The 22,809-nt window shown below is 47.7% G+C and overlaps 1 protein-coding gene across 3 annotated transcripts in view; it reads left to right on the forward strand.

Annotated features, from left to right (window-relative positions):
- The window catches only part of Mtbp (MDM2 binding protein), a 74,523-nt gene that overhangs the window by 32,269 nt on the left and 19,445 nt on the right, over positions 1-22,809 (forward strand). For 2 of the 3 annotated variants that reach the window (XM_013144165.3, XM_013144166.3), the window contains 4 exons: positions 1,048-1,230; positions 2,483-2,590; positions 10,433-10,594; positions 15,621-15,738. In XM_013144165.3, coding sequence (XP_012999619.2) covers positions 1,048-1,230; positions 2,483-2,590; positions 10,433-10,594; positions 15,621-15,738 — 571 coding nt within the window. The remainder of the gene's footprint in view (positions 1-1,047; positions 1,231-2,482; positions 2,591-10,432; positions 10,595-15,620; positions 15,739-22,809) is intronic. The other variant, XM_063257682.1, reaches the window with a different exon arrangement.

Consider the following 22,809-nt stretch of genomic DNA (forward strand, 5'->3'; position numbering starts at 1 on the left):
CGCTCCTTGGAGACTCACACTGTGTTGAAATCCCTTTATTCTGACTTAGTGGAATATCAGAAGATGGTGATACTAAAGGCTAGGTCCAGGTCACCATCCTGAAAAAAGCAAAGGATGCTATTTCTGTTTTTACTCCCGAAAGGGTCACAGTTTTCCTGTGCCATGTCTGTGCCCTCTCTCGATGTGTTGTGACAGTGTCCCCAGTGTGCAGATTATTCTCCTGTCTCCTCTGCAAATGTATCACGCAGTTGTGCAGCAGACAGACCCAGAAGCTGCTCTCCGCGCGGCGCCCTGGGGATTGGTTCCAGGCCCCACAGAGCCTGAACCCGGTGAGGCTCCAGCCTTGTGCAGGCGCTTCCCCGCCCACGCGTCCCCCAGACTTCAGATCATCTCCAGGCTCTTTGCACACTGAGTGCGGGGCGTAAAGAGCTGTTACGCTGTGTTGTTTGTTACCAGAAAAATGTACCCAGAGGTCAGAGGCAGCTATTTTTGATAGGCAGTTGGTTGAATCTGGGGCACAGAATCTGTGGGTGTGAAGGGTTAACTTTATCTGTGCGCTTCTCCTCTAATTGGGTTGTGTGTGCTTGCAGTAGTCAGTTTAGTCCACAGTAAGGAAATAGAAGCTGTGTTATGGGGATGCCCAAGTAGGAGCAGAACTGCCAGCTGTGCTGGTGCATGCCTGTGACCTCTGCACTCGGGGAGGCTGAGGCAGGAGGGTGGCAAGTGTGAGCCCAGCCTGGGCAATTCAGTAACTTAGTGAGAACCTGTCTCAAAATAAAAAAAAATATTTTTTTTTAATTAAGAAATAGGGCTGGGGGATGTGGCGAAGTGTGTGGACCCTGGGTTCAGTAACACAAACACAAAAGACAAAGAAGACATGGTGAAACTCCAGGGAGCCACATCCAAACAGGGGCCGCACAGTGTCCACTTAAAGCTTGGTGATTTGGGGATCCTTGGCTTTCTAATGAACTGAGCACCTGCTGGCTGCGGCCAGTCCCTCCCCCTGGCTCGTTTCTCCCGCACTGACCCGAGCCCATTTCTCCGCAGCAGTCCCCGCCGTGGACGTGAAAGGAGAGCGAGCCAGCTACCACCTCCTGGTGCGCGGCCGGGCGCGCGGGCAGTGCCGGGCCACCCTGCTGCACTCGGCCGGCCAGATCAACGGCGCCGCGGCCCTCAGCGCGCTCCGCGGGGCCAGGACGATGCCGGCGGGGGCAGCGGACATCGGGCTGCGTGAGTGCCGCTGGCTCCTGGAACCGAGCCAGAGCCAGAGCCTCTCCCCTCCTCTCCCCTACATCTGCTCCCCTCCTTCCCTTCCCTCCCCTCCTCTGCTCTCCCCTTCTGTCCTCTCCTCTTCCTCCCTCCTCTCCCCCCCCTTCCCTCCCCTCCCCTCCCCTCCCTCGCTCCTCTCCTGTCCTCTCCTCTCCTTTCCCTGTTTGTGTACAGCATTGGCCTGTGTGGTTCTGGGTAGAAAAAAGATGAGGTAGTTCATTAACTTACCTCCCCACACTGTCATTAATTCACCTTTTATTTTAAGTACATTGTATATTTTAAGTGAATGGTACTAATTTCTTTTCCATGCTGTGTAATACAACTTGGTAGATCAGCCTTTGTCTCCAAATATGGAGTTTTGGTGTCTTTCTGTTTTCAATACGTATTATTTTTTCTGTTTTTCTTTCCTTTTTTTTTTTTTTTTTTTTTTTTTTGAACTGGAGTTCAAACTCATGACCTCCTGCTTGCCTAGCTGGTGCTTGTGCCGCTGGACTACATCCCTGCCCAGTACTGTTATTTTTCTAGAGCTTGTTTTTCATTTTCACTTCCTTTCTCTCCAGCCTTTCCTAGTTTATTGCTCATCTCTCCCCCACTGTGGTCCCTGTTTGGGGGTACCTACTGCTGCCCCACCACTGCCCCAAACTGAGGCTAAAACGCTCCTCCCCTGGTGCACTGGGCTCGGCTGGGGACTCCTGTGTCGCGTTCCCACCATGCCCAGCCCGGGCCCCTGAGCCCCGCCTGGGTCCTTCCACTGCTGATTTGTCTGAGCCCAGCGAGGCAGAACACACTTAGGCACCACAGGTTTCCCGTAAGCAACAGGCGGCAGTGGGCGGAAGACCCCGGCCAGTTCCAAGCGGTCCTGAGCTTGACAAAAAGGACCGGGGGTGGGGGTGGGGGGCATCCAGGCTGCTGCAGGGGAACCCAGGGGGACGTGACCTGTGCGTGAGCTGTCCTGGGGCCATGGGGCTCACTGGGCAGAGCTGCAAAGACAGCCGCTGGCTCATGGAGGAGACAGCAAGGAAGCCCGGGTTGTTCCCCAAATCAAAGCAGAGCATCTGGCTGTGCAGTGCAGTCCAGTGGGCACCAGGGCGCGGGGTGAAGCAGGGCAGAGGCTCAGAGACGCGAGTGCTTTTTGTCTTGCAGGCACGCTTGGGAACTGGACGTTGACTGCCCACCGCCGCATCTTCCTTACTGAGTGCTTTCTATTTCTCAGGCTGTCCGGTGGACCTCACAGCAATTCCACGTCTCTCGGGGGAGCAGGTCGTGCAGAGGGAGGCACGCCTGGCCGCAGCACAGGCCCTGGTGCTGAGGGGATGCCTAGGTGAGTGGTGGCCGCAGGGCACTTGGCCTGGCAGGTGGCGGCCAGCAGCACAGCCATTCTTACTGGCATGCTTGTCCTCACACCGTGCCTTGCAGACACCATGCTGGTGTCTGCAGCCTCACTTCCACCAGATTCAGGGTATCGCTGCTTATTTGGATGTCACAGTGGCATCTAGACAGACACCATGCGAGGCAAATTTTGTTTTGTAGTTTGTTTTGGACTGTGTGATAGAAAAAATAGAGAAGTTTTCTTATTCACATACATTTTTTTCTTTATTTCTGGTAGTATGAGGGTAGATATTGCAAACAGAAGAACATGGAAGTCCAGAATAATTGGCGCTTGGGCCTTGGTTAGACTTTGATCGTGGCCAAGAACCTAAGCACGTTTCTCCTACTGAATGAAGGTGACATTGTGCATTTTTCTTATTTGGGAAATTAATATTTTTCCCTCTCTCCTTCCCTCTGCCTCTCCCTCTTTTCCTTCTTTCCAGCAGCACTGGGACTTGAACCCAGCTCCTTAACACCAAGCTCCATCCCCAGCCTTTTTTTATTTTGAGATGGGGTCTCTGAATTTGGGATTCTCCTGCCTCAGCCTCCCAGCGTGCTGGGATAATAGGAGCCTCACCATACCCGGCTAATACTTGGTTTCAAGGATGAGTTTAAGGGTTTTGGTCTATTACTAACTTAGTTACTGGTCTTGATATTTTTGTAAATCTGAAGTGTACATTATGGCCTAATATGAACTTATTTTAAGCATATTATTGATACATAATTTTCAAGAACCACATTAAAATCATTAGACCTTAGTTTCATATGGAAAAATTATTACAACTATATATTATAAAATAATATTCTTTTAAGATCAATTTTGAAATATCTTAAAGTCAGTGGCCTATTTATCCAATAGAAGACAATTTTAAGGTTCTGAGCATTACTTATTCCTGTAAGGCTTACAGACATTTCCAGTTGTACAAAGCCAGGGCGAGTGCATTCTTCATTTCTTTAATCAAAAATATGATGTTTGTTTAAGGAAAAGGTAATGGGCAAATCATTGTCAGGAAAAGGTAGCACATGGAATCTCGGTGCACTAGTACCTGTGTGGACGCAGCGTGGGGATCAGAAGTCCCGCGGTACTGTTCCCTTCCGGACTCTGTTCCGCTGCTCCAGGTCCCTTCCAGGCCTGCCGTCCATCCCACGTGCCTCCTGCAGGCTTTATACTCCACTCCTTCAGCGTCTCTGTTCTGGGACCAGGGCCTCGCTACCTATGACAGGTGGGCACTGAGCTCACTGTGTAGCCCAGGCTGGCTTCAAACTTGCAGAGATTCTCCTGCCGCAGCCCCTGAGTGCTGGGTCACAGGTGTCACCCCTGCACCCGGCTTAGCGCCTCCATTCTCCCCCTCTGCAGCACCAGGAGCCTGGAGGCGCTGGGAGCTCTGAGCTGAGCAAGGCTCCCTGGGGACACGCGAGTGGCTCTGGCTGGCTCCCTCCTGGGTGCTCGGGAAGGGAGGTGGTAACAGCTCCAGCTAGTTCGCTGCCAAGGGCTGGCAGAAGCCCCCAGAGTGGGCTGAGTGGGACCCAAGGCAGGGACAGGCAGGCCAATGGTTGTGCGGCTGCATGGGGCCACCACGCAGAGGTAGGGCAGCCTGGAGCCCTGATCTGCGATCTGTCATCGCAGCACTCAGTCACAGTGCAGGTCAGTGACCCATTAACCCATTCCTTAAGAGAACACGTAGCCAACAGAGGGCCTCTGCTGTGCTTTGTGTCTCCACGTGTCCCCAAAGACTCATGCTTGGTCAGAGGCGGCTGACTCAAGAGAGTGCAATGCTGGGTTAGGGATGTGTGGTCACTAAATCAGTCCACGGATTGGTTTGGCACCACCCTAAGCCTAGGTAGTATAAAAAATGGGCAGGAAAAGCCTGCTAAGGCCCCTTGCTTGCTTTGCTGCCTTTCTGCCTGCTGTGAGCTGCTCTCCACAGAGCCCCTCTGTGGTGCCACTCTGCCTCAGAGCCACTGTGAACTGCAGCCTCTGCAGACTGAGCCTCAGTGAACCTTTCCTCCTTTAGCTTGGCCGTTGGGTATTTTGCCTCAGCACCGAGAAAAGTAACCAACGCAGCTTCTCCGCCCAGACTTAGCACCAGATCACAAATCTGGTAACAAAGGTGCTGCATCCGTGTTGAATTCCTGTGTCCCCAGAACAGGAAGGTGACAGCCAGGCAGATGCAGCCAGCGGATGCAGGTCCGAGCGGCTGCTCAGCGGTTCCAGCTGTGTTGGCCTGGGAAGTGTGTAACTGACACACTGAATCCGCTGATGCCTGGTGGAAGGGGAAGGATGCAGCAAGACAACTCTCTGAAACAAATCAGTGGCTTGAAATTGATACAAAGATTGTGGATTTTGCAGAAAAACAAAAGTTTGTCAAAAAGACTTCTTCAAAATTGTCAAGAAAACAGGGAGTAGATTATATTACTAGCTGGTCAGGTGTGGTGATACGCTTCTGTAATCCCAGCACTTGGGAGGCTGAGGCAGGAAGAGAGTTGCAAGTTTGAAGCCAGCCTGGGCTACAAAGTGAGCTCAAGACTAGTCTGAACTGCATAGTGAGACCCTGTCTCAAAAAGACCATAAAAAAGAAAAAAACCAGATTGTATTACTAATTTACTTTGCACTGTTTCCGTGACAAAGTGAGAAAGAAAAGCTTCTCACAGAAATAAGCGCACTAGTGTTGTACTCCCCAAAACACAAGGCCCCACGATGTTATTCAAAAAGAAAAAAACAAGCAGCATGATGTCTTTTTAAAAGAAGTGCTTTTATTTAAGCTGGCACCAGCAACACGGTGCAAATGGAGTTTGCAAAGCTGTGCTACTGGGTTAGAATTTTGACAGATTTTTATAGTTCATTTACGATTAGCTCGTTGACCATTAAGTACATAGCGATGAGAAACAGAAACAAGGTGGGCCTTTGTTCCCCTTTGCTTGAGGTCAGAGGCATTTCACAGTGGGTGGTTAGCCAGTGCATAGCCCTTGGTCTGCCAATTCCAGGAACATTTGTCTCTCATAAAGGGAACAATGGTTGACACAGCATCATTTGTCTCTTACAAAGGGAACAAAGGTTGACACAGCAAACAGGTTACTTGGGGGACTTGGTTACTGGGGGGACTTCACCTACAGAACAGCATGAGGAAGCGGTCAGTTAATCTGTAACTATGTCATTGGTGCGTGGTTACTAGGGTAACGAGCACAGCACAGAATGACAATACTGCTAATATCTTTTTAACTAACTATTTTTGCTAATAACTATCTTTTTAACTTTGCATTTTAGTTTTTTAGCATTTTAGTACAACAACTAGTGGCTGTTGAGATGCACTGCTTTTTATAATACAGAAATCAAATAAAATTTATTAGAGGTTTAGTTTTAGATAAATCCTCATTAATTTTACTTTGCTTTGAAGATTATATCTATTAGAATGATGACATAAAAATTTTTAAATTTTGTATTTTACTCATTTTTTTATTTATAACTGTACATGGAAACATTTTTAGTGATACTGTGTTTCAGTGACATTTCAAGAAATGGATTAAAAATGTGGAACACTTTTTAAATAAGATACTGTTTAGTATGATGTAAAATAAATACCCCTCCCTTGTCATTTGACCCTCATCTCTTTTGCAAAAGATCCACCTCCCTGTTTCCCATTATCTGTTTTTTATTTTGCCTTTTATTGTATTTTGGGTTTCTCAGACAGGAGAAACCATGTAACCCTAGCTTGTCAGTCTGATTACTTCACTTAACCTTTTGGTCTCAAGATGCATCCATTTACAAACTTACCTTACTTTATAGCAGAGTAGTGCTCCGCTGTATACAGTTCATCTCTATCCATTCATCTGTTACTGGGCACACAGGTTGCTTCCAAGACTTAGCTGTTATGAGTGGTGCTGCTATAAATGTGGGTGTGCGTGGATCACTGTAATATGTCTTTAACTCTTTTGGGAAGATGCTTAGAAATGGAATAGCTGGGCCAGTTGAAATTTCTACTTTTGGTTTTTTGGAGAGTCTCCACACTGATTTCTGTAGTGGTCATACCAGTGTGCATTCCTGCCCCTGGCATTGAAGGGCTCGTTTTTCCTGCATCTTCCGCAGCACTTGTTATTACTTGTTTTCTTGGTGATGGCCATTCCTTCTGGAGGAGGGTGCAGTCCACATGCAGAAGGTTGATCCTAGACCAATGCATCTCACCATGTACTAAACTAAAACCAAGATGGATCAGAGATCTAAGTGTTAGTACAGAAACAGTTGATCCACAGGGAGGTAAAGTAGGTGCAGGTCCCGAAGACATGGGTGTAGGCAAGGACCTTCTGAGCAGAGCCTCACTTGCACAAGAAATAGCATCAGGTATCCGCACATGAGATCATTTCCTTTGTAATTCATAGAACCCATTACAGATGGGGTGCTGCTCTTTCTGCTGCTTCTGAAGATAGTTTGCATTTCTCTTTAATAAATCTTTAATGATTAGTAACTTAATAACTTTCAGGGACTTAGCATTCTTTTTCCAACTCATTTTTCACCACAGCCTAGTATTTCTCTCCCAGGTGTTGTCTCCCACTGACACACACGGACTTATTTGTGTAAATGTTGCTTCTTGTACACAGAAGTTATAGTGCTCATTATTCTCTTAAACCTCATATATTTTCACTGTTTCTCAGTCATTAAGGGCAGTATGGGTCCTCACACTGCTCCCCAAATTGCAATTTAACTGACAGTTCTAATAGAGGCCAGGTTCGTGATTTGACCTGAGTTGTGTCTGTATTTATAAGTTATCATTGTGTTATGGAAGAAAGTATCAGTAGCTTACAAGTGTTTCAAAATGAAATATTTTTAGTGAAGTAATACACAGCTATAGTATGAAAATTCAGATGATGCTAAAACACTTTAAATGCAGAGCAGCAACCCCTTCCCTTCCGCTCCCCGTCATTCTGGCTCCCGGCAGTCCTTGCTGTTGGTTACATTTCTGCTGAGACGCGTTTTCAGTGCCAGATGATACCAGTCTCCTGGGGAGGGGCCGTGTGGACACCACGCGTCTTCTTTCTGTTCACGCACTCTCCCCTCCCCTTCCTCCATCTCTTCCCTGATTGCAACAATCTGAGTAGTATGTATGTGCTGCTTTTTGCTTTTGCGAAGTGTTGAATATTCTTTATTTGGTGTTGTGCATTCACCTCACTGAGTACCTTTCAGAAGGTAAAAGGCAGCATTTTCCATGCAGGGCATTCTAACTGGTAAAGTCAAAGGCAAAAATACAAAGTAGACGCTGCTTCCTTATCTTCAGCCACGCCTCAACAGCTGTTAGCACAAACTGCAACACTGGTGACTCTTGCGCGGCAGAAACAAGGGAGTTTCTCATTATTGAAACCATTTGCATGCCCGGTTATAAAGGCAGTCTTCACTCGGTCTTTTGAAAAGTTGAATGTGACTAAACAGCCATGTTTTCCAAAATGGAGAACAGTATTTACTGAACTAAAGTCACTACCAATTTTTTTTTCTTTTTTTGAGACCGGGTCTCACTATGCAGCCCAGGCTGGCCTTGAGCTCACAGCAGTCCTCCTGCCTCAGCCTCTCAGTGGTGGGATTATAAGCTTGTGCCACCACGCCCAGCAGCTATCAGTTTTGTTTAACGGATCATACTCATTTGTAATTTTTCTTAAATCAGGGCTGTCCAGCAGAAACATTCTTTCAGCCATGCATGATGTGAGTGCTGGTGTGTGAGATCAGGTAAGTTACGGTGCACATGAGAAACCCCACAGGGCATTTCTGGTCTGTAGTAGCTAAGGCATGGCTACTACTTGGGCTGCGTTGCTAAGTGGCCTTTTCTCCCCTTTTCTTGATGCCAATGAAGATGGCTTTTGTTCCAGAAATGTGTTTTTGGGAGTCTCCAAACCCATGTCCTCTCTCCAAGTGACACCTTGGTTCTTGGTGGCCTCTGGCTAAGAATCCAAGAGCCCACCCGTCTCTGCTCTGCCAGGCCATGGAGATTTGGGCCCCCATTCCCCGGGGGCACTGCATACCCCTGTGCCCCTTCACCTCTCCAGAGCTCCGGGTTTAATTCGCTTTTCCTTGCTGGTGAACCGGGATTCCCGGAGGACCTCCACTGCAGCGCCGCCTGTGCACTGGGCCTGTGCTCTTTCTTGATTTACTGGTCCCTGACATCGCTTCTCACCCAGCAGTGGCCGGAAGATCACATCTCCAGTCGGGTGCACTGTCCCTTTCCTTCCCATGACCCTTACAATAAAACCATTAATTTGGGGCAAACTAGAGTCAGTTTAGCATCATTGTAACTATGAATAAGCTGACCCGAGCTGTGAAATGCACAAAGGTGAGCACATCACCTTCTTTTTAACTTGCCGACTCTTGTGTTCTGACAGAGTGTATTTAGCACCTCTGACATTACTGCATGCTCCAAATGTCACAGCTCTTGTGTGTCCAAACACATCTGTTTCTTTCTTAGCTCTCAATTAATTAATTAATGTTTTTTGGGACTACATCACATTCTGCTCCCCTCCGGGTGCCTTGCTTAGACCAGCTGAAACCTTGGAGATTTCTATTTCCTCTTGGAATCTCCTTATTCCTGGGCCTCTTGTTCTGTTTTATTCCCCTAGATTTCTGCCTTGTTTTGTTTGGTTGTTGCTGATTTTATTTCAGAAGCATGCATGACTTCTAGGCACTTCCTGGGGAACCACTCATACGGTGTAATTTAGTTCTGCATGTCTGAAAGTATTTTTGTTTGATTGGTAACTGATACAGAATTCAAGACTGAAAAGCGTTGCCCTCACGATGCTGAAGACCTGGTTCCAGATCTTCCCACTTCGCTGTGTTCTGGTTGAGAGCTCAGCAGCATTCTTTGCAGTGCTCTTATCCTGGCATGTCTGTCTTGAGCCCCTGCCTGGAGTCTCTGTCCCCAAAGGTGCCACCCAGAGTCCCAGTGTGCGATTGCTAGCGCCCTCCGCTCAGCACCCACTCGAGAGCTGTGTGAGTGATGCACCCTTCAACAGCAGAGCCTCCTCTTCAAGTCTGAAAGTTTTTCCTCACTTACCTCTTTCATAATCTTCTTTTCCCCAATCTTTTTCTTTCTAGGATTTGACTAGTTATATATTGACTTTTCTAGACAAAGAGGCTTACTTTGGCTCACGCTTCATTCTGTAGTCCGCGGCTCCAAGGCAGGGTGGCCGGCAGAGGGACCTGACTGGAGAGCTGCTCACAGGATGGGGGACCGGAAGGTGGGAAGGAGGGGGAGGGGCCAGAGAGGAGGAGGAACCCTCCAGGCCACGCCCCTGGGCCTGCCTCCTCCCCCGACCCCACCCTGCCAGCCCCTTAGTCCTGTTGCCTTCCAGGCATGCGAGGCATTAGGAACATCTAGGTACACCAGCAGTGCCAGGCCACTGCCACTCCTCCTCCAGAATTGGTTCCCAAGTGTCACCATTTATCATTTTCTCTTGTCCCATTTTGTTCCTTTTTTGTGCTCTTAGGTTTTAAGAAGTATCCAAAAAATCCAACGGGTTTTAGTTTCATATAAGTTATCAACATGTAACCATTTTTAATGTTCTACAATATAAAATCTTTTATAAACTTTATTATTCACCAGTTTTTGGTGTTGACAAGAACTGTTATCCCTTTCTCCCATAACTGGAAATTCTGTCACTCGGTTAGGATGAGATTGCGGTGAACGTGTGCCTTCCGAGGAATGCAGGGTGCTGGAGAAACTCACTCTTTTTACCTCTGAAAGTATTTTCCATAAGAGAGGATGCGCTCTAGAGAGGCTTGAAAAAGCCTTAGGGTTAATTAGATTGATTTGTCTTGCAGAAAGGAGAAAGTTGGCCAAGGAGCCTGCAGCGTTTTCTGCTGATGAACTCAGAAGTCTGTTAAGGCTCACCAGGGAACGCTTTCTCCGTCATTTGGATGCTCTTACTCCTAAAATGGTTCTAAAACAGGGACATAAAATTACAACCTCAGCCATGTTAAATGGTAAGTTCTTTATTACTTTAAATTTTGTTCTTTGTAGCATCTATGGTAGCTGTTACCATTAAACCTTGTAAAATGCATTGATCCAATCAAAATGCATTTCATTTTGATGCATATTTTTCTATATGAGTATGGATGTATGTATACAAAGGGCCGTCAACAGTGAACATGTAAATTTTTAAGATGTATTACAGTCAAGAGCACATTATCACTTCCCCCGCAAAGTACACCCTCTTTTTTTTTTTTTCTTGTACCAGGAACTGACCTCAGGGCTTGTGCTTGCCAGGCAGACGCTTGTGCTTCTGAGCTACATCCCCAGCTACGCCCCCTCATTAGACATACTTGTCCCATCGTTTTTGCTCTTGGCGAGGCAGTTCTGGAAGTCCCCTTGGCTGAGTGTCTGTGAGATGTGATCAGACGTGAATGCTGCTGCCCAGGGCCATCCCACAGGGAAGCAGGCTCGGAGATGCGCGGCACTGCCTGCTGCACTGTGTGCACCAGATCTGGCAGCGAACAACTTCTAGTTCACCCCACAGTGAAAATAAACATCTGAATCGATTCCGGACATCAGGGCCGCCAGCTCAGCCCACTGAGGACACTCACGAGGGAGGACTTGCAGAGCTGCTTCAGAAAGTGGCAGGGCAGTGGGATGAGGGTGTGGAGGCAAGGGGGACACTGCAGGGGAACTGACCTCAGCGTGTCTTTGGGTGGAATAAAGTTTTTAATGTAAACATGCTCTGCAGTTTTTTATCACTCTGGGTATATGCTCTGTACTTACTTAAATATCACAGACTTTTTGATCATATCTTTTTTTTTGGTACCAGAAATTGAACTCAGCACCTTGTACTTGCCAGGCAGGCTCTGTGCAGCTGAGCTGTATCCCTGGCCGTGTCCCACCATTTATTAAGCACGCTCGATGTAATTGTTTCTAAGGAGAGGGAGAAGTGTTATAAGGTGATCTTTCTTACTATCTTTGCTGAGGCTGCCAGAATGTGTGGATTTCTATTATGCCGTTTTCAGAAATTGAGGGAAGCCAAGTCTGTGTGGAGAGTTCAGTGTGAGATGTATCAGGTTTGCCACTCAGGGCCGGAACGGTCCCCAAAATACACAGAGGAGGCAAAAATCATTTTGATATTTAATTAGATTTCTATTTCCTGTATTTGTTGTTGTGATGAATACGGATGGAGCAAAGCTTCTCAGTATCTACTGAGACAGCGTTTGGAGATCGTCTGGCACAATTTTAAATGTAGAGACAGTGCTTGTTTTTCATTTTGTGAGAATAATTTTATTGCGTGAGTTAATGAGGAAATGGTCACAGAATCAAGTTAGCGTAATGATTTCGGAATGCCTTTTGTGAATTTGACACTGAAGATACATGAGGTGAAAATCCATCCTTGGCTTTCAATAAGATTATAGGCTGTTTGCCAGCCAGGACATAAAAGCAGCAGATAGTGCCAGTTTCAAGAGCATAGACTATCACTCAGGGGCCAAATCTCAGTGTTGTCACTCCGTAGCCGAATGCTTTGGGGTGCATTACTTCACCCAGGTGCCTGTGCTCCCCGCATTCCAGTCGGGACAGTGATACAGCCTATGGCCAGGGTCCTTGTGAGGGTGCTCAGGAGGGCTAAGGTACAGCTGTCTGGTGCAGCCAGAAGGCTGGGCTGCTTCTCATGTTACGTCATCCCTGCTCCATGTTGGTACCAAGGTTCTGCAGCAGCCCGCTTGTTGGACAGGCCCTGGGGACGTTGTGACAGTGCTCACCTGTGTTCAGGACTCTGCTATGTGGCAAAGCCAGGCTGCACGCTGACCTTGCAGCTCACCTGGGGGGCAGGTGTTCTGACCTCTAAGTTGGGGGTGAGGGTGGCTGTGAAGATGAGATTAATTACTTGCAACTCACATAGAAAGTTGCCAGGTGTGGGCTGAGCACCACATGGGTTTGTTTATGAAACGAGGTGTAAGTTTAGAAAGGAAAAGGTAACCAGGGCAGAGGAGTCGCTCGGACACATCACCTGTCCCCCGCTCCCGGTGTCCTCTTCGCCGTGTCCTCCACCTCGAATTCTTCCCCTAGCTTTTGCCCCGTTCACTGACTGTCGTTTTCCAGATGCCCATGTCAGGATGTTTCAGAGAGAGGCTTACAGACCCCGCTGTACTTCAGCTGTTTCTTCTTGTACTGTTCCCTGCAGTTTTTCTTCAAACCACTTGGCACGTTTTAAAATCATGTTATCATTTGTGCAGCTCTTTATTAAACGTTTGTCTTTACACTCTGGCCTCTGAGTGTAAAGCGCGTAGCCACTTGGTGTCTCTGGTATCCTCAGAGCCTGGCACTGTACCTGGCACACGGGGTGGGGGAGCCCCCTGAAATCCTTGTTAAAGCAGTGGAAGAAGCTCTGAAGGTCTTTAGAGCCTTAGCCGAAATTTTGTGGTCTGCTAACAAGGAAGTTAGGGTGCTTAACAGCCTCGCAGCTTTCCTTCGAGTGAGTATTCTCCACGCAAACTACACCACGTGTAGAATCCACAAGGTCTGTAGGATTTCCTGCTTTGAGTGATTATTTGCAGCCAAATATCTTGGGAGTTATTAGTAATCAGTAAGGCTCTTTGGCTGACTCAGTTTTAACGAAGACTCTAGTGTGTATAACAGGCCGGGGATAGAGCTCAGCGCATAGTGGCCTGGCTGACAAGCTTAAGGCCCTGAGTTCTACTGACGGTACCAAAAAAAAAAAAAAAAAAAAAAAACTGAGAAGGTAAAAGAAAAAACCCAGTAATGAGTCATTATGTAGGAAATGCATTAATCAGACCACAGTATTTACTCATTGCCACCAAGTCGGTGAAAATGCTCGCAGTTGGATGTGTGCACCCGAGCTCGTGATCCCCCGTACGGCAGTGGTCTCCCGTACGGCGACCGCCGGGCACTTCAGCGGTGCATGCGTGAGTGCACTGGCTCTTAGGCAAGGTCGTAATTTTATTATTTCAGACATTTAAAAATGATCCTTCTAGTATGCATTTCTGATTCTCGTTCATTCAACCGATTATACCAGTAACAGCACAACCTGCTCTTTGTGACTCGCTGTCATTAGGTGCACGGGACTAGGGTTCAACTTCATTAACTACTTGGGTCAGAAGCGGTGCCACTTCCTTTCTGTTTGCTGCCCTGTGAGATTCGTAGGTCCCTTTTCTCTGCTTTCCTATTGTCTTGGTTTGATTTCTTTGCTCACCAGTAAAACAAAACTTTTTTTGGTTGTTCTTAATTTTAAAAAAAGACTTCTTGGCTGCTCAGAGAACCTTTCAGTACCTGTCTGATCTCAGTGCAGAGTAGCATCGTGACCCATAAATGACATAACTGTGCTTTGTTTTGCCCTAAAGAGTATAGTGTTATTCTTCTAAAAAAGAGACATCTATTGTTTTTCTACTTATTCTTAAATATTTAGCCTATGTCCTTTAAATTTATGTGCCTGTATAGGCAAGGTTAAAAATTCATTATATTGCAATATTTAAAGATATTTTAATACGTCTTAAAAGATAGTATGCATTCTTTTATGAATTTACAGCATATAATTGTGCAGAATTGCTATGATTCATTTTCCCTTAGTGGAAAGCCATGTCTCCATTAAGAAGTATATTACACTGGGGGGCTGAGGATTTATCTTACCAGCATAAGCACCTGCCTTGCAAGCAGGCGGTCATGAGTTCAATCCCCAGTACCGATAAAAAAGAAAAAAACAAAAACTGTATTACATTATAATAAATCTCACTGTTCTATAAAGTAGTATTTCACTACCCTTATTACAAAGTGGAAACTGGTACATTTGCGTGATGGTGTTTGGAGGGAGCAATCCAAATATTGGTACTGAAAGTACTCTTAAAGTTCCATGTGAAATAGTTGAATACAGAAAAGTAACATATAAATTTCTGTTTTTATTTTCTAAAACATTTTTGTTTGAAAATTTTTTTACCAAATCATTTTTTAAAGGATCACCCCACATTTTAAAACAAGGGTCTCTGTCAGGGTAGGTGGTTAAACAGCTAATACTCGGTCATTTTCAGCCAGTTACTAGAACCAGTATGTAACAGTTCAAAACAGTGTTTAACCAGACAGTTTAAAATTCAGAAAGAGTAACCCAGTTAGTGATGTTGCCATTGTTAGCACAGTTTGTGTGTGTTAGCCATTTCTGACATGAAGCCGTGCCTTTAGGGTTTTGTTTAGGGTCCCAGTGTTACGAATAGTCTTATTATAGTTCACAGCAGCATATTAGCTAAAAAAGTTTTACGTGTATTTTCTTAGTAATTGTAAAAGTCAGCTTGCTATTGGTGGGGCACAGTGTCTGACACCCACAGCTAAAAGGGGAGAGGGTTGTTTTGGCTGATGGTCTCAGAAGTTCCAGGCCGAGGTTGGCTGGCTTCATGGCAAGGAGGTCACCAAGGGGCTGGCGGGGGAGTGGCTTGACTGTGACACCCCAAAGTCAGAGGAGCAAGGGCCTGGGCCCTGCTGGGCCCCTAATGTCGCATGCCCACGAGCCACCCACAGACGCCCAGGAGGGCCTTTCACCCATCTCCTTGGTGTCTGTTACACCAGTCAGGTCATCAAGTCAAAATGGATCATCACGGAGGTAAAATAACACTCGAAGTGTTAGTGAGTTGAGGGTATGTATGCTAAGGTACTTGGTATTACTTCAGAAGTAAAGATTATTCCTGAAGTAGCCTTACCTGAGGACAATCCCTGTATTTGTCATTTTATTTATATACCTGAGAGAGTGAAATAACAAAATAACAGCATTATCCTTTCATTCCACGAGTCCTAACAGTGCTGACTTTCCAGTTTTCTAAATAACTTTTATTTTGATGAGATGTTTTAATTTCCAACAAACTTCTCTACGGCATTTTCTGCAGCTCAGACCACCAGAGAGATCGTCACTAAATGCCTGAGGCAAGTCCTGTGCACTTATGTACCTCTATACTTGTGTTCCTACTCTTTATGCAGCAGAGGCAGCGTGTCGCTTCTTTTCGGTTCTTAGGGGCATTTCTCTCTCCTTAGGTGCTGCGCAAGTAGAACCTGACTCTTCGAATCCAGTGGAAACCAGTTCTTTGGAGTGGCCAGAAAAGCACGTTCTTCAAAATCTGGAAACTGTTGAAAAGGCTAGCCAAAAAATAAGGTAATGTGTGAGTCTGTGAGACAGCATGCCATCGCTCAGAACTTTCTTAACCCTTCATTTTTCTGACCTTAATTAGTTATGGCTGTATTATGAAAGCAACGCGTGCTTCCTGTGAGCTGAGACTCTAGAGTAGGGTGCTAGTGAGCAGGGAAACGCCTGTCTTCCTCTGCCTTCTCTTTGCACTTTTCAGGTACACATAATTGCAGTGAACATTTTGGGGTACCGTTTTGCAGACCATCTTCTGTATTCATGACCTATGAATCCATAAGACATCTCGGTGCAGGAGCCTGTAAATGAAGACCACACGGTCTCCTGCTGAACCGCTTGGTTCCCGTTTTGTTCCTTGTGCGTTCTTACCCCCCGCCAGTGCACTCCGGGAGGCGGCCTTCTCATGTGGTCGTGGCTTTAGTTCTCCCGCAGCCCATAGCGAGCACAAAGTACTGAGCTGCTGCTACATGGTGGAATCACACCCTCTTATGTTACCCTCCTCCCAAATACTGCAAACCAGTCTTCATTTTGGCTGTTCTGTTGGTAACCATGTATGACTTGCCACACCTTTCCTTCATGGACGCCAGCACATATTTACTGAGCACCCATTGTCAGGCACTCCAGACACAATCAGGAGCAGGCAAGCCACCAGACCAGCGAGGGTAGCAATTGTGAGCCACTCTGTGTGGCTGGTGATTGTGTTCATGGTGGGGACAGAGGTGGCACTGATGGAGAGCAGGTGGGAGGTCAGGATTGTGGGGGTGGGGCTGGGGAGTAAGTGGGTGACAGGCATTTGTTTGTGCAGCACCCCCGGGCATCATATTACAGAAGTACATTGATACCACTTTTGAAGGGTTTCTGCCAAGAGTGATGGGATCTAGTTTTGTAAACGAATTTTGCTCTTTTATGGCAGATAGACTTCAGAGGGAGAAACTGGGGGCAGAGAGATCCATTAGGGGTTCTTTTCCGGGGTCCAAGTGGGAGACATTCTCACTTGTAAAATGGGCACGATTGCTGGGGTGTTGGTCGTGAGATTAGTTTTAGAAAAATCAACAAGTGTGCTTTAGGGGCTAAGTTTGCCCCCTCATCGTCCACAAGGAAGGCGACCAGCAGGTGGACAGGGGAGACCCCTCCTCTGTGTGGAGTCGCCTACAGATGAGCACATAGGGGGAGACCCTGAGGAGAAGGCACAAGGGTCTGAGGCCGCTCCTCAGGCATCTGCAGTGGTCACAGGTTCGGCAGAAGAGAGCCGGGACAGAAGGCGACAGGACCTTCCCACCAGGTTTATCTCCCGCGGAGAAGATGGCGAGTGGGCCGTCTCCTCTGCGTCCTCTTTCTGTGGCCCAGAGGACAGCTTTTCCACGACTGTCCTCCCCCTCCTGGCCGGTCTCCCGGGGTGTGGCCTGGCCACATTCCTCGGCGGGTGCTGGACTTTCTCAGGCTTCCTATCGTAAAGAGCAGTCTGCTGCCAGGTCAGTTTTTGTTCCATAGTAAGTATTCTGTCTCTAAAACAGATAGAATTTTCCCATTTTGCTTACTGTTTGGAAATTGCCTGAGGTCATGGTTATAGGATGTTTTAGTCTCAAGATTTTTGTCTTTTGTCAGTTCTGGGAGATACTTTATTATTTCTTCAATAACCATCCCACTATTTGCCTGTTTTTCTTCTTTCTCTAAAACACCTGTTTAGTTTGCATTAAACATGCTGGATATTTTAAATTCAGAGTTTGCTTTTTCTCGTGATACTCTGTTTCTCCAGCCTTTGACTGTGTCCCAGGAGGCTGTCTCCTCAGCTTTGCTCTCTTCATCTCTGGTGAACCTTTTGGTGGTGGTATTCGTGTCTTAAGTTTCCTAGTGCGTTTTCTTGTATTTCTGTCCCATCACTGAGAGCAGCATGATCTGTGTCATACAGAGATTGGAGGTGGTCCTGTAAAGGTCCCAGTAGAACTGTCTGTTCATCAGTGTTTTCTGAACGATCTCATGCTCCTTCGAACTGCTTTTTTTGTCCCTTTGGACTTTTTCTCTTTTCCGTTGTTCTCCAGTGTCCAGGGGTCCCCGCTGTCCCTTCAGAGGTGAGAAGTCAGGGCCAGGTTGCTCTGTGTCTGCTCTGCATGTGGGGTCCTGGTCCCCACCTGCCTGCTGCACCCCTCTTCCTGCTGGGCAGGGCTGGCTGTGCAGGGTGGAGCTTGCCGTTAGGGTACGCAGCAGGGACAGGGCTCGGAGAGTTGGCCCCACTGCACTAAGCTGGGGCTTTTTTCTGGGCCTGCAGCAGACTCTGGGACGGGTACAAGGCTCAGTACCTTTAAGGGAAGTTCCTGTGCTTTTAAGACCTGGGAAATGAGAAGCCCTGGGGTAGGATGTGCGGGAGGAGGCGTGGGTGCCGCAGTCTGTGTGCAGGTCTTGCAGTCCGTCGCCTGGAATTGTGCCCATCCCGCTCAGTGTCCCGGAAGCAGAGCCCCACCGTGGCTTCCCAGGGAGGGAAGAAGACAGCTCTCACCTCGCTTGTTCTAGGACAGATGGTGGCCCTCGTGCAGAAGCGGCAAACCTATGGCACGCGTGCCGCAGCGTACTGTTGGTCACTGAGCGCTCTGAAAGGTTCGCCTACTTATCCCCTAGCGTATCCTGCTCCAAAACTTGGCAACCCTTTGGGTCCACTTTCCCTTCTTTCTTCCTTTCCTCTGCCCCACCATGAATTTGCTCTCCGCTACTTCAGCATGATGGTTTTAGCGCATTCGGTTGGAGAGGGCGTGTCGATGTCGCTCCTGGCCGGCAGGAAGGACACACGACAAAGTCTGGCAGTGGACAACCTTTTCTTTTATTTTCCTTCTCCGTACAGCCTGCCCTGGGATCGCTCCCAGCCGAAGCCTCCTTTGGTCCGCTCCCCGTGGCTCCTTCTGGGCTTCTACTTCCGGGCTTCTTCTTCCCCCCCAGGGGTGGCACCAGTATATATACGGATACAGTGTCCAATCATGTTAAAGTAAGCAAGGCAAGCTGATTGGCTAACATCATCAGTTGCCAGGCAGACTATATTGTTGAGCGGGTTGCTTACGCGGTAAGCAGGAAACTAACGTGCTCGATGGGAGGGGTAATCTACCTCAGGCTTTACTCTTTACTACAGGCCTCACGTCCGCCAAGTGAGGCGACCGGGCTCGGGGCTGCGGCTCCCAACATCTCACCCTTTTTTGTTTTTTATGAATGTGCGCATCGTAGCCCTTCCTGGACTGGGTGCAGAGGCTTATGCCCTATATGTAGGCCCACCGTAGGTCCTTGGCTTAGACCCTGGTCGGCCGTCCCATGGTCCGCCAAGGCCCTGAGGCCCTCGTCCTTTTTCTAGGGCCAGGCACAAACTGGACGGAACCTGGATGCACACAAGCTTGCACTCATTTTTTCTCCGTAAAGAAATCCCCTCGGAGAGAAATTTAGACCTGGGCAGCATCTAACAGTCCAGCGGCTTACGTGCAGAATGGGGTAGGGCCTGGCTTAGGTTGAGTCGCACCGGGGGAGTACGCTCTTACCCGTCATTGACTCTCCTACCCAGCTATGTCATAATTTTTTTTTTTAGAGGAGGAGTGTGGGAAGCTCACCGTCCCTAGACTCGGTCGTAGGCTAGGCGAGCGAGCCATGCATATGCCTGAGGATCTTCTTGTCCATTTCGGGCTACCGCTATCTCTATTCATCTTGTTGGTTGGTCTGTGATGGATCTCCGGTAGGGCAGGTCTGATCTTCAGTCGAGGGCTTTGTCGCCCGTGTCAGTCTCTCCGGTACCCACAGTGGTTCTCGTCCCGATTCCTGTGGGAAAACACAAACCGCGCCTCGGTTCCAGCTGACCACTGGATCCGGGCCCATCCATTGTCCTGTCAGGACATCTTTCCACTTCACCCACCCTTTATGGTTGGGGGAAGGGTTGCAGTGCTCCACGGCTGGGGAGCAATTATCATTATTTAAATTTAAAAAATTGTGTGTGAATAGTGCCATGGATAATCGTGCCTTTGGGGCCAGGCCTTGGCCTACTCCCCCTTTTTGTTTTTGTAAAATTTCTTTGAGGCTTCTATGAGCCCTCTCAATGATTCCTTGACCTTGGGGATTGTATGGGATACCATGTTTTAATTGAACCTCCATCATTTTGTAGAACTCATTGAAGGCTTTGTCTATATAGGCTGGTCCATTATCAGTTTTTAATATTTTTGGTTTGCCCCATGCGGCCCAAGCCGCCAGGCAATGATTGATCACATTAGACACTTTTTCACCTGTTTCTGCTGTTGCGAATATGACGTGAGAACAGGTGTCTGTGGAAACATGAACATATTTAAGAGTCCCAAACTCCTGTATATGTGTGATGTCCATCTGCCAAACATCACCAGGGATCAAACCTCGAGGGTTTACTCTCATCGGTATGGCAGGTTTGTATGTGGCACAGAAGTCACATAGTCGCACGATATCTCGTGTATCTGCTCTGGAAACATGGAAATGGTTTGCTAGTGTCCTGGCATTGACATGAAACTTATCATGGAAGGCACGGGCTCGCTCGATTGGTGTTAGTAAGGTAAAAATCCATAACGGGCGAGTGGCAGTATCAGCAGCCGCATTCCCCTGTGTCATGGGCCCCGGCAGGGATGTATGTGCTCTTATGTGGGTGGTGAAGACCTTATGGTGTCTGTTCTGAAGCAATGTCTGGATAGACAGGAACAGCCCAGCCACTGTGGAAGTGGATCTAATTAAACCGGCAGTCTCAAGCACTTGCATAGCATTGACCACATACCTAGAATCGGAGACAATATTAATGGCTTCTGAGAACCGTTCAAGAATCATTTTAACGATCTGCAGTTCCACCACCTGAGGCTGATCAGGTTCAAATTGTATGGTAACCGGGGGCTTGCCTAGGATCACATAGGCGCCTATCCCCGTCTTGGAGCCATCTGTGTATATTGTAGTTGCTGGGACTAATGGCTCAGAGGCAGTAACCTTTGGAAAAATTATAGGGTGCTGAGTGACAAATGACAAGATAGGGTCTTTAGGGTATTGATTGTTTATATCCCCATGGAAAACACATCTCAGAATGGCCCATGTATCTATGCAGGCAGCCAGGGTCTTGATCTGGCTGGCGGTATAGGGTACTCGGATGGCTTGTGGTCCTGAGCCAAAATGTTGGACAGCTCTATCATGCGCTTCAAGGGCCAATGAAGCGACTGCCTCCGGGTAATGCTCTATGACTTTTGCAGGTGAGACCTTAGGGTGTATCCACAGTAATGGTCCTTTCTGCCAAATCACCGCTGTGGGCTGTAGACTAGTCTGTAGCAAACAGACATCAAAGGGTCGCCCTGGTTCAATTTTGTGTAAGGTAGCCCCACCTAAGGCTTTTTCCACTCTCTGTAAGGCAGCTCTTGCCTCAGGAGTGAGCCTCCTGTGGGAGGCTATATCTGGGTCTCCCTTTAGAAGGTCGAACAGGGGTTTGAGATCTGAATTTGGTATATGTAAATATGGCCTAATCCAATTAATGTCTCCCAATAGCTTTTGCATGTCATTTAGGGTCCTAACGCCATCCGTCCTAATGGTGACCTTCTGTGGAGAGACTAGCATAGGGGAGATTTTTGCGCCTAAGTAGGTCACCATTTTTCTTCCCTGAATCTTGTCAGGGGCAACATGCAGATTAGCTTGTCTCAGGGCCTCGACCAACTGGCCGAGCATATTATTTAGCATGTCTGGGTCCCTGCCGCTGAGTAAAAGGTCGTCCATGTAATGCACACATCTTATCTTGGGAAAGGATTTCCGTAGGGGGGCCAGTAGGGAATCAAGGTAAATCTGACACATAGTGGGACTGTTGGCCATACCTTGGGGCAGCGTTATCCACTCGTATCTGAGATCAGGGCTTTCTTGGTTAATGGTGGGTAAAGTAAAGGCGAACCTATGAGTGTCCTCTGGATGCAGGGGGATTGAGAAGAAACAGTCTCTAAGATCTATAACATAAACTGGCCAGGACTGAGGGATGGCTGAGAGAGCTGGCAGCCCCCTCTGGACCGCCCCCAGGGACTGCATCTGCGCGTTGACCGCCCTTAGATCATGGAGCAGCCTCCACTTGCCAGACTTTTTCTTAATTATAAAAATGGGGGTGTTCCATGGGGAGGTTGACGGCTTAATGTGTCCTAATCTAAGTTGTGTACTGACTATTTTTGACAAGGCTAATAGCTTCTCCTTAGGCAGGGGCCACTGAGGTACCCAAACCGGATCATTTGACCTCCAGGTGATTTTGATCGAAGTGGGTAGGAGAGCTTCTTCAGCGGCCCCTAAGAAAAACCCAGCCCTTGCCTACCTTTTTTGTTCTCTACTGGTATTGGGGATGTCCGACCCTGTAGGGCATTGCCCAAGCCTTTGCCGGGGGTATATCCCTGGTTCCTGAGTATATCCTTAGCCTGGGGGGAGCAGTTTGACGTAAGCGTGACATCCATCTGAGTGAGGATGTCCCTTCCCCATAGAGACACTGGCAACTGTAACACAAATGGTTGGAAATGGCCCTGATGACCCTCCTCATCGCACCAGAGCAGGGTTGAAGCACTAACCTGAGGAGCTGACACCATCCCCAGGCCCTGCAGCGTGTTATCTGCAGTGTTGGGCCAGTTGGAGGGCCAATCCTTTTTGGAGATAATGGAACGGTCAGCTCCTGTATCTAGGAGCCCTGTTATATTCTTGTCATTGACCTTAAGTGAGAGCATGGGCCTTTTATCAAGTATTATATGGAGTCCCTCGAAGACTTCCCCTGAGGAACCGAAACCTTGACTTTTTCTAATTTTCTGCTTTGAGGGGAATCTCTTGTGGAGACTGGGGAGCAGCAAGAGCTGCGCTATCTTGTCTCCTTTATTGATTACCATAGTACCCACAAGAGATTGAACCATAATTTTAATGTGTCCTGTGTAGTCTGAGTCTATGACCCCCAGGACTACTATGAGACCCCGAAGGGCCGTGGAGGATCTCCCGATCACCAGACCCACGGAATTTTCGGGTAACGGTCCCTTAAAGGTGGTTTCAACCACTTGAACACCCATATCAGGCACCAATATAAGTCTGGAGGCAACACTGAGGTCCACACCTGCT

This window comes from Cavia porcellus, unplaced genomic scaffold (assembly GCF_034190915.1).
Source record: "Cavia porcellus strain 051 isolate PalLab524CR breed Dunkin Hartley unplaced genomic scaffold, mCavPor4.1 scaffold_10, whole genome shotgun sequence".
Classification (NCBI taxonomy): Eukaryota; Metazoa; Chordata; class Mammalia; order Rodentia; family Caviidae; genus Cavia; species Cavia porcellus.